The following is an 11,054-nucleotide window of genomic DNA, read 5'->3' as shown; positions in this document are numbered from 1 at the left end:
TCCGCCTTTCTTCCAGTAACATACTGTCCATATAATCTTAAATATTTCTTTAACTCAGGCACAGTAAGTACTTCGATAGCTGAATCATCAAGCTGCTTTATATCCATGATAAGACGTAAAACAATAACAATGGCATGGGTTAGCCTCCGGAAGTTTAATTATCTACATGGAGCGCCGCCTAGCCAAGGGAGATAACCTACTTATAGGAAAGCCCTATATCAGTGCACTATTTCTTCCAGAAGATTGATCTGGAACCCAAACAACTGAAGAAAGCCAGTTAGTCACTGTAGATGAAACCAGCTCAAGGTGGCTATGAGACCTCAAGTGGAACCCTTCTGCTGCCCAACTCAGACGAAGCTTTTAGGCTAAAGAGCGAAACGCTCTTGACAATGAGATGCCAGCTGACGATACGGAATTGTTTTTAATATTACGTTGGATTCAGAGTTTGCAAAACCTCTGAGTAGCTACTGTAGTTTCTGCGTGGGGCAAAGCATCTCCGATGTTTATTTCGCGTGTTGTTAGCAGGAAACGAGAACTTCGTGTTTACTGAAGATGTGAGAATCATTCTGAGTGAAAATCTAGAATTGTGACGTGTCTTGATGTTATCCAGAAGAAACCTTCCTCGTAACTATTCTTATCCACTAGATCTGAATAGTATTTGTGCTTTAAAAGCAATTGAAAATATAAAGCAGCGCGTCGTGCAATCAGATAAATCAACATCTGCAATTAACAATATGAGAAAATTACCTTCAAGTCTATGATGCAATGCCGCACGGTTTACGTCGCAGGGATGCTCCAAGTAATTTAACATTAACGACAAGGGGAAACATTTTCCCCTATTTTATATCTTAATTTATTTTTTGCTAAATCAAATTTTTTTGCAATTTAATAAATTTAGTTTTAAAACGCATTATTCTATCTATACTCGTCAAAGAGGTGGCAAAAACTTAGGTTTTATTCAAAATAATAAATGCAGCATTAATTTTAAAACATTTAAAAGAAAATATGTGCAGTACCTGTGTTATAGTTTTGGCCAGTTTCTTGAAGAGCTGAAATTGAACACGTGTAGTATTTCATAAACTTTATTGCTCTATTATTAGTTCTTTATATATAATTATGATCAGTAAAATGAAACGTTTAGATTTCAATGAAACTAATAAGAAACAGCATGGCTAAACTTAATGCAAAAACTTGAAATTGTTACGAGAATGTTTCAACTTTTGCTAAACCTGCCCTATACCACCGCCCTACTAAATTAACAATAAAAACATTTTGTTGGTGCAGATTAGCATAAAGTATATATCACTAAGAAAAAACATTACGGAAAGAAATAGGGAATATCTTTTATCGGAATAGATACAAAAATTCAAGGATCGTTTTGGTTTGACGGGCAACATTTTTCATTTATGTTTTATGTAGTGTTTTTGGTACCGTAACACTTTCAAACTTCGTATACTTGTATATTTTGTGTTATAGAACAGATAAAAAATTTTGTATTCAAAGTTATTTCGTGTAAAAAGTTGTCGTATTTCGGTAATTTCAACCAATCACTGACGTCTATTGAGGTGAAAACAATTACTGCCGTGGAATGTAAACAACGGTGTCATGGGATTTTTTCCCTTGAATAAAATTAATGCCGTTGTTTGTCAACAACAACTACCCGTGTTACTCTTATTTATGACATCGTTAGTGCGTTTGTACTGGTTTTAGTTTTAGGGTTAGGGTTTTAGAGTTAGGGTTAGTTTTAGGATTACGGTTAGGGTTATGATTATTTTTGCCGTAACCTCACTCATAACCCTAACCCTATAACTCATAACCATAACCCTAACCCCTGACTAGGGAATAATGATATAATTAAACAGGGAATAACAGTCTTGACACCGGTAAAAATTATTGTTTATAAAAAGAGAAGTAACTGTATTCAGCTGAATAGACGTCAGTGATTGGTTGAAATTACAGAAATACGACAACTTTAACATGAAATAACTTATTAAGAACTCATTTTTGTTAAGAAGGCTAAGAGAAAAAGATGTTTTATATGACACATTCTACCAGTATCCCAAGTTTGAAAGTGTTTCGTTTAGAAAACAAGTGTTGCCCGTCAAACCAAAAAGATCCATTTTCTTAACTAACTAAGCATTACCTACACGCTACCTATTTGATTATAATTTGTATTCCGTAACTTAGCTCACCGACAGTCACGTGATATACTTATTGCCTTCCATACTTTACGCTTAGCTCCGCTATACAAAAAAAAATCTGTTATTTAATACTTATAAGGCAACAATGTTATTATCTCACTTTTATATTCATTGGAAACAACTAGTCTCCAACTTAGGACATTTTCTCAACTTTCATAATGTTTTGTAATGCGGCAGGGTTTAAATGAATTTCTATTATGCCGTCCGACTGTATTGTTAAAGGCTGTCACTCGAACAGTCGCATAGACAAGTCAATAACATTTTTTCTACTACCTTGGGACAACATACAGCTCCGAACAATCTGGGTTAGATTGGCTGGTTACGACCCCCTCGATGCCAACGACGTGAAGCACATAACTAGGGAGCATAGCATTTGTAGTCTCCATTTTGTTGATAACCAGAATAGCTTACTGCACAGCAGCATTCCGACTCTGAATCTTCCAATCCAAGGTACGATTGTTTATTCCCTAGCTTCCTTAAAACACAAACTCATGCTCGTAAACGAGTTAATCTATATCTATGTTTCGTTAACTTTCTATTACTAAATTGTATATTTTCCTTGTTTTGTGGGCGCGGAGGAATTTTTTTCGTCGACGTCTCCGTACGAACTTATTTAGCTTAGGGGATTTTTTTGGAGCGTAACCGATAGAAGTGAGTCTAAAGTTTTGTCGTTTGAGTATAATGGGACGTAACTCGACTCTTGTAACAACATTAAATTTTTTAAATTTTTTGATTGAGGTAAAATTAGGCGTTTATTATTCCAACAGAAATGTAAAATAGAAATTATTGTGTGAATGTTCACCAACTAATATTTTTGATTGGCGATCTTTGAATATAACGTACCCATTTCATTTTTTTAAAGTTCAGCTTTGGCAGTCGGCTGCCAATTATTCGTAGTGGATTGCAAAAAAATCTTTATTTCAAAGTTTTGGTGTAATTTCATCGGTGATCAGAAAATTTTATTTTATGTTGTTCAAAATGAAATATAAATTTGAGCGATGTTACAGTATAAAGTACCATTTTCACTTTCACAAAACTCGTTATTACTTGACTAGCTAAGCACCGGACTGCGTAAACAACGTTCAGCATATTGAATGGGTGAAGCACGTATTCACTGCATGGCTTGTGAAGAGAAACTCGATATTTCGCAGCCTTTTAGTGTTGTTTGTAAGAAAAAGGCTTATTGCAATTTGCAAAATATACCGGAGATGGCGTGCAGTTGGATATCGTTTATTGTTTCAGTAAGAAAAATGTCTTTTTTTCTATAAAATAGCATTGATATAAATGAAAATAATTAAATAATATAAAGTAGACAAAACCAGAATAATTAAAGAGTTGTATGTTTCTACGAGTTCTGTATTTGCTATTGGGTTCCGAGGACCCGACTGTTACCGGTGGATTCAATTAAACGAACGTCTTATACAAAATAAATGAAATATTTCCACAAACCTTGCAAGAGTCTAATTGAGAGAACGTGATTGAAGTCTCGAAGAAATGTTTTCTAGAAGTACTATATAGAACAGAAAACACTGTTCAATATTATAGGAAATACAATTGCTCATAAGCATTCGTATGATAGAATGTCATTATTATGACATGCGTTTAATTACTGTATTATTGATCATGGTAGGAACTTTCGTAAATCCTGCTAACCGTCAAGTATGTTCCCCAGATAATGACTCAAAAATGATCTCATGTCAAGAAATAATTGAAGCAGGTGAATAGTACATTTGGAAAACTTTTCAGTAGTTACAAAAACATGTCATTGCAAATAGCAAAATAGTGATGTAGCGTAGGGTACGCGAATCGCACAGGGTGACCAATTAAATATACTTGTTTGCTGTAGTCAATTAAGGACGGGGACGGCCAATTTGGCTATTGTACAGGGCAGATGAAGAGATTTGCAGTTGCCAAACTGGTATCAACAAACGTGAAAGTGGCACACTGTACTCAGAGATTGCCCTTTTTGTCTGGATGTGGATGTCTTTTTGTTATAACTTATAGCAACTTACTAATAAGTATACAATCAAGATTTGCCTTCATATTTCAGCATTAAATAATTATAAAGTATTGGAGATTGAAATAAATCGATAGGATCCATATTGTACTGTAGAGACATGACTTGCTCAGAAAGCAATTTCTTAGATGACAATTGTATACATAAATATAAATTTGGTATAATAGAATAAAATACAATATTTCATTATATAAGTGGGAAATTCCTCATGGAAATTATCAAAACATCTATAACTTCAAGAAGGTTATGTGTTTGATAAATAGTTATTGGTCTGACAAAATAAGATGGCAATATACACAGCAAAGAAAAATAGGATATAAGAGAGGCTTGACAATGGATGATAAATATGAACATATTACTTCATGTGGGGTGCAGCATAATCATGCAATTGATCTGATTTTAAATGAAGCAAGCACCCAGTAAAAGTACTCTTGTATAGTAATGTGGTCCAAGATGAATTGATACTGCTTACATTGCAACAAGAAAATATAGATAGTTCTTCCTAGAACTTTGAGCTTGTACTTTTTCCCAAGCAGGAATACATACATATATAAAACACTTTTTTTCTCCCAGTGACACACATATTGCACATAGTTGCTTAAATATACTTCAGCATTTAGAAAAATGTCCATCCATATAGTAGGTTTCAAACTTGAAACTACTCTTTCATCCTATAATTATATGAATGTGTCTGAACTGGAATCCAATAAAAAAGGCACGGGAGTCAGTCAGGCAGCACTGGCATACAAGCGCACACACATTTTGATAAGTTTGAAAGAAAAAGTTAAAATTTGGCACATGCCACATAATACTGTGTAAGGTCACCTTCCATTTGTGACCCACTAAAGTTTGTTTACAAATACCTGGCACATCTCTCCCACCTCCTATATACATATATGGTGATGCAAACAGGAAAACTACCTGTGAATTGGAGGAAAGGAGTTCGAGAAGGCACTTGTTTTTTGTATTCAGGGGAATCTTGTATGATGGACACCATCACTATCACCATTTTTTTTCTCTCTTACTGTCATATACTATGTATACCTCACATTTTGTAATGTATAGCAAGTATACATTTTTTTAATCATTGCATTATATGTAAACCTTTACACTTTATTTTTGTCTTTATATTGTCCCCTTCATCCGTCACCCTGGTGGAAAATAAAAGATATTATTGTGTGAGAGAGCAGTGCATGCCATCAAACTGACACTGGGGTATAAATATATGAAGCCCAACATACCCATCATGACTACCTGTCAGATAAGGGTACATCAGGCACATGCATCACAACCATATGTGCACAACATTGTGATCTCATATCAAGATAAACAGTGCATGACCTTGCAGGTGGGGCCCAGTTAGAATTTTCTTCAGGTTAAGTAGCCCATCTCACTCAAAAGGTCCCTGAATAAGGGTTAAGATAATGTTTCCAGAGATGAATTATTCAAACCCTAAATTCCTCTCAAAACATGGCTATGATGCTCCGCCGCCACCACCACCACTGCTGCTCTTCTTCTTTACATTATATTTTTGTCTCATGACAACCAATTAATGTTACTGAATGGTTTCATGCCAAAATTGGAAAGGCAAATGTAACAATCATCAGACATAGCTATTATAAATAATAATAATATACCTCTATAATATCTAATAGCTGAGTGCCTGCTTTTTTTCTGACTCAAGAAAATTTATTGGATGAGTCACTACCAGAAATGGAGACGAAGTTTAGGGTGTGGAATCAAGGTCTAGAATTGAAGGGCCTTAGGGTTAACCTAGCAAAAACCAAGGCCTTAATAAGTAGGAAGGCTGTCAAATCACAATCCCCTTCAGGTTGATGGCCCTGCTTGATCTGTAGAAAAGGCATGAGTAGAAGCTCCATATGATGTACCCAGTACAAGCTACAGACACATAAAAAATGCAGCAATATCAAAGGAAGGCTAACTGGGAAAATAGTTTTTGTGTGTGGCAGATACACTGGGGTAATAAACACTGAAGATGTACAGAAAACAGATTCCATCACATGCCTGCAGAAGAAACTTGAAGTAGTTAATAGCTTCCGCTACCTAGGTAACAAAGTCTGTAGTGGGGGCAATGACAGGAGACCTGGACCTTTCTAGATATGCTGATTGAGAAAACCTCACAACTAAAGTGAGATCGCAGCCACACATGTCTGGCCCTGTTAAGAATACCCCTAATGTGTCAGGCGATATGATTTGCTTGAGAAGACCTGTTGAGTCAGGTAAAACAAATATCATAGCTATGGCCAGTTCCCCCTGACTGACTCCCGTGCCAGTGGCACGTAAAAAGCATCATCCGAACGTGGTCAATGCCAGATCCGCCTGACTGGCTCCCGTGCTGGTGGCATATAAAAACCACCAACTGAATGTGGCCAATGCCAGTACCCCCAGACTGGCTCCAATGCCAGTGGCATGTAAAAAGCACCATCCGAATGTGGTCAATGTCAGGTCTGTCTGACTGTCTCCCATGCTGGTGGCACATAAAAAGCACCATCTGAACGTGTCCAATGCCAGTAGCCCCTGACTGGTTCCTGTGCCAGTGGCACATAAAAAGCATCATCCAAATGTGGCTGATACCAGTACTCCATGACTGGCTCCCATGCCAGTAGCACATAAAAAGCACTGTCCGAATGTGTTTGATGCCAGGCCCGCCTGGCTGGCTCCTGTGCCAGTGGTACGTAAAAAGCACCTACTACACTCTCGGAGTGGTTGACGTTAGGAAGGGCATGTAGCTGCAGAAACATTGCCAGATCAGATTGGAGTCTGGTGCAGCCACTAGCTCTCCAGACCTCAGTCGAACCGTCCAACCCATGCCAGCATGGAAAACGGACGTTAAACGATGATGATGAAGTATATTTTTATTAATATTTAGCAGAAGCAACAGAGTGACTCAAACTCCAAGAGTTTCGTGTATCAGCACTTATCTATATATATATATATACACACATACATACATACATCCTGTACACACACACACGTGTTTCACCTGACAAAGGAGATGACAGAAGGTCATATCAACTGATGGTACTACAGAAGACCTGACTTTGTGCACAAACTCTGCATACACACCTCCCTTGCCTATTGTTTTGTGCATGCATCCATCTGTTTATTGTCCACTCTATACCTTTAGTATATACTATCACTGCTCAAATTGATGATATTGTAGGACTTAACACGTTGCCTTTTCTTGCTCAAGACAAACCTCTATAACAATAAAGCTCTCAATACTCTCTGTAAAGTAGTTGGTTTAGGAAGGACATCTTACCATAGAAACTATGCCAAAAATGAAACATTGGAGCAAGGCATAGTCCTTCAACTAGTTGAATCTTCTCAAACTGTCCTACCCATGCTAGCATGGAAAATGATGATATATGTATGTATATAATAATAGACTCTCTTGTTAAGAACAAAACAAGACTCAGGAGGAAAGGAAGCATTGTTGCTGAACAACATGCATAAATTTACTTTCAAATCAAATTTGTATGGAACTTATCTAATGCACTCCTTGTGTTACCTGAACTGATGCACAATATGCTAAGTCATGCAAAAAAGAAAAAAAAGAAGCATGCTATGGAATATAGAGATACCAAGCCCAAACAGATGATTGCTGATCTCTTTTTACTACTATCATGTGGGAAGTTCCCCTTGCTGAAAAGTTTTGTCCAATACTACCAAACATATGCCTAAATGGATCATAGGCACAAACTGGAATACAGAAAATATTATTATTATTATTACTATTATTAATCAGGTCGCTGCCGTGAATCGAACTCGGAACCTTGGGGTTAGTAGCCCGCACTCTTGACCACTACGCCATATGCCCGTGTACTTAATGCTATATTGAGATTTACAGAGTTCTATCACTCTTCAAGTGGGTCTTACAATGTGACCATTTCTCATTTCAAGTATTTGTACAACACGACTAATTATCGGTAGAAGTATCTTCCATGTGGGAAGGGGGCAACTAACATATATAGTTTCTATTACTACTAACTAACGTTCATATCAAATCTCTTTTATATAAAACAATGTAAAAAGTAGGTTTGTGTAAGACAAAATGAGAACACTCACATGAAGATAGGGCTATTTGTGCGAGGTGAATGCAGAGTATCAAATTCTGGTGCACATCTGAAGCCATATATGTTTGTGGTTTTAATATAGGGATATTTTGGATGTTTTTAATGTAGGGATGTTTTGAAAGTTACCAATGTAGACCGAATTTGGATTATAATGTTGCAGAAGAATCCACTGGCCTTTGTTCAAGCCATTGTTGTATCTCAGGAATTTAAGATTTGAAACTTTGGTTAATGTTGACAAATGGATTTTAAAAAAATAGTGTAACTGGTGTAAAAAAGGTGGGGAAAGCAACAGGGTGGAGAGAGGCCTTTGGAAAATTCACAAGATCCGATGTTTTTCCCTCTTAACTTTGAGGAAAATATAATCCTTTTGAAGTCACAAATAAGGGTTTTCCTCAAGAACTTAGATGCTAAACGTCCCTTTGAAAGGTTCAGGTCCTTCTACTATATATTATATAGATAGATATATGTGTGTGTGTGTGTGTGTGTATATATATATATACATATATTAGAAGTAAGGACCCAAACCCTTCAAAGGAATGTTTAGCATCTAAGTTGCTGAGGAAAAGCCTAATTTGTGATTTCAAAAGGATTATATTTTCCTCTAAGTTACAAGGGAAAAACTCAGAATTTTGCAAAGTCCTCTCCCACCCCCGTTGCTTTCCGCGCATTTTTGTTTTCAGATTCGTTTCCTACGTAGGTGTGAAGTAGAAAGATATACATTTTCCTGAAAGTTACGAGGTAAAAACATCGGATCTTGTACATTTTCCGAAGTCCTCTCCCCACCACCCCAGAAAAGATTTTCCCCATAAATTTCTTTATAATCGTACTGAAAGGTATTTATATAAAATTTCATTTAAAAAAAACCATTTTCCTAAAAGTTATGAAGGTAAAACATTATATCTTGTGAATTTTCCGAAGGCCTCTCCCTGTTGCTTTCCTGGAATTTTTGTTTTCATATTCGTTTCCTACACCTTTTTTTTTTTAAATCCGTTGCACTATTTTTTTTTTCGATCTCGTTCCTTGTAATAATATCAACATTAACGGAAACTTTTCCTGCTTTTAACAGTTGTTGTTGGCACTCCGTCGCTTACGGCGTCGAGGGTTCCAGTTGATCCGATCAACGGTACAGCCTGCTCGTGAAATTAACGTGCAAGTGGCTGAGCACTCCACAGACACGTGTACCCTTAACGATATTCAGCGTGACAGTGACAAGGCTGGCTCCTTTGAATTACAGGCACAACAAAAACACGAAGTAAGAGTGAGAGAAAGTTGTGATGGAAGAGTACAGCAGGGTTCGCCACCATCCCCTGCCGGAGCCTCGTGGAGCTTTCGGTATTTTCGCATACGGAGATTCCGTAAAATTGCCAAAAATTGGAATTTTTAAATGTGTGCCCTCTCCCACTTCCAATTTCTTCATTTTTTCCGTAACCCTAACCCTAAATTGGTTGGGGATACAAAAGGAAGTCTTGCCTATTATATTATCAGGTGATAAGAATTAGAGCAATCAAAACAATCGTTTTTTTTATGCATAGATGCACTGGCTTTAACATAAATATCACAGAAAAACCAAGAGGGTTTATGGGAATTTTTCTAGAATATAATTCAGATTTTAATCTTAAAATGTAATTGTTTTTATCTCATTGGGATGTAAATGATTGTCTGTGGAATAACTTGTCCTGTTCACTTTTCAGTGTATCTCATGTACGGAAAATTCACCGACCAACAAGTTACCTGTTAGCAAATTCACTTTTAAGCAATTCGGTTTATATTCACTAAAACCTTTTTGAAGCTTAAATTCTCTTGTCATTCGAACATATATGATAGGTTAGGGTTAGCCGATTAGATGTAAACAAAACCCATGTGCTTTTACCTGACGTTTCTTCACATCAAATCGAAAGATAGCCGCTCTTGTGGTTTGGGGAGAGTCATTACGTCGGTAATAATAAACACACGCACTATTATTATTGGTGCAATGAACCGCCCAAGACAAGATTTGTTTCAACACGAATTTACATCAACAATTTTGCAAACCAAATGCATAAATAAAATATGATAGTTCATATGTTTTTAAAATATGGCGTTTGAATTTTTCGAATCAAAGAGGATACAAAAACAAAATGTATATTATTAGTCATTTTATTAAAGAAAAACAACTGAAAAAAAAAACAGTACAGTGGAAATGTGTGAAATATAAAAAAAAATGTCATGCACGAATGAGTACAGTCGGTGACACAAAAGTGAACACACCCACATTGTCGATGCATTAAAAATTTGTGAGTTAATTTTTTGACTAGTTGTTGACAAAACATTTGCCATTTCCTTAATTTACTCACCGTTGGTCGGCAAATTGCTGTCGGGGAATTCTTAAGCAGTGCATTGGCACTGTCATGCTATTAGCTGTCAGATTCTTTGGCTACTGACAGCTAATACCATGACTGGCCGGAGCGAGCTATATGTCTGTCTGTCTGTCTGTCTCTCTCTCTATCTATCTATCTATTACTCGAAAGTTATTGGAACAAATTTGACACCTATATCCATGCGTTTGAAAACACAACACAGAGTATAAGGGTACTCGCGTCCGCGCTAGCTAGTCGTGAGTGGTCGATCCTATTATTTTTAAACTTCAAACTTCATTTGTTTTCTATTTTGATAAATTCTCTCTGTTGAAAATTATATTTTTATATTTTAAATAATTTACAATTTCAGGAAATATGTTTTTATATTAAATTTGTGTTTTCT

At 36.4% G+C, this 11,054-nt stretch overlaps 1 protein-coding gene across 2 annotated transcripts in view; it reads left to right on the top strand.

The window, feature by feature from the left end:
- Positions 1 to 11,054, top strand: part of LOC106872006 (uncharacterized) — a 39,916-nt gene that overhangs the window by 18,115 nt on the left and 10,747 nt on the right. Inside the window, exon 1 of one of the 2 annotated variants that reach the window (XM_014918812.2) lies at positions 1,958 to 2,651. The exons of the other annotated variant lie outside the window; for it this stretch is intronic. Coding sequence (XP_014774298.1) covers positions 2,399 to 2,651 — 253 coding nt within the window. The 5' untranslated portion in view covers positions 1,958 to 2,398. Of the gene's footprint in view, positions 1 to 1,957; positions 2,652 to 11,054 lie in introns of those variants that run through there. 2 annotated transcript variants of the gene reach the window in all.

This window comes from Octopus bimaculoides, chromosome 3 (genome assembly GCF_001194135.2).
Source record: "Octopus bimaculoides isolate UCB-OBI-ISO-001 chromosome 3, ASM119413v2, whole genome shotgun sequence".
Classification (NCBI taxonomy): Eukaryota; Metazoa; Mollusca; class Cephalopoda; order Octopoda; family Octopodidae; genus Octopus; species Octopus bimaculoides.
Note: the sequence above shows the minus strand (reverse complement) of the source record. Positions and strands in the feature narration are given on the sequence as shown.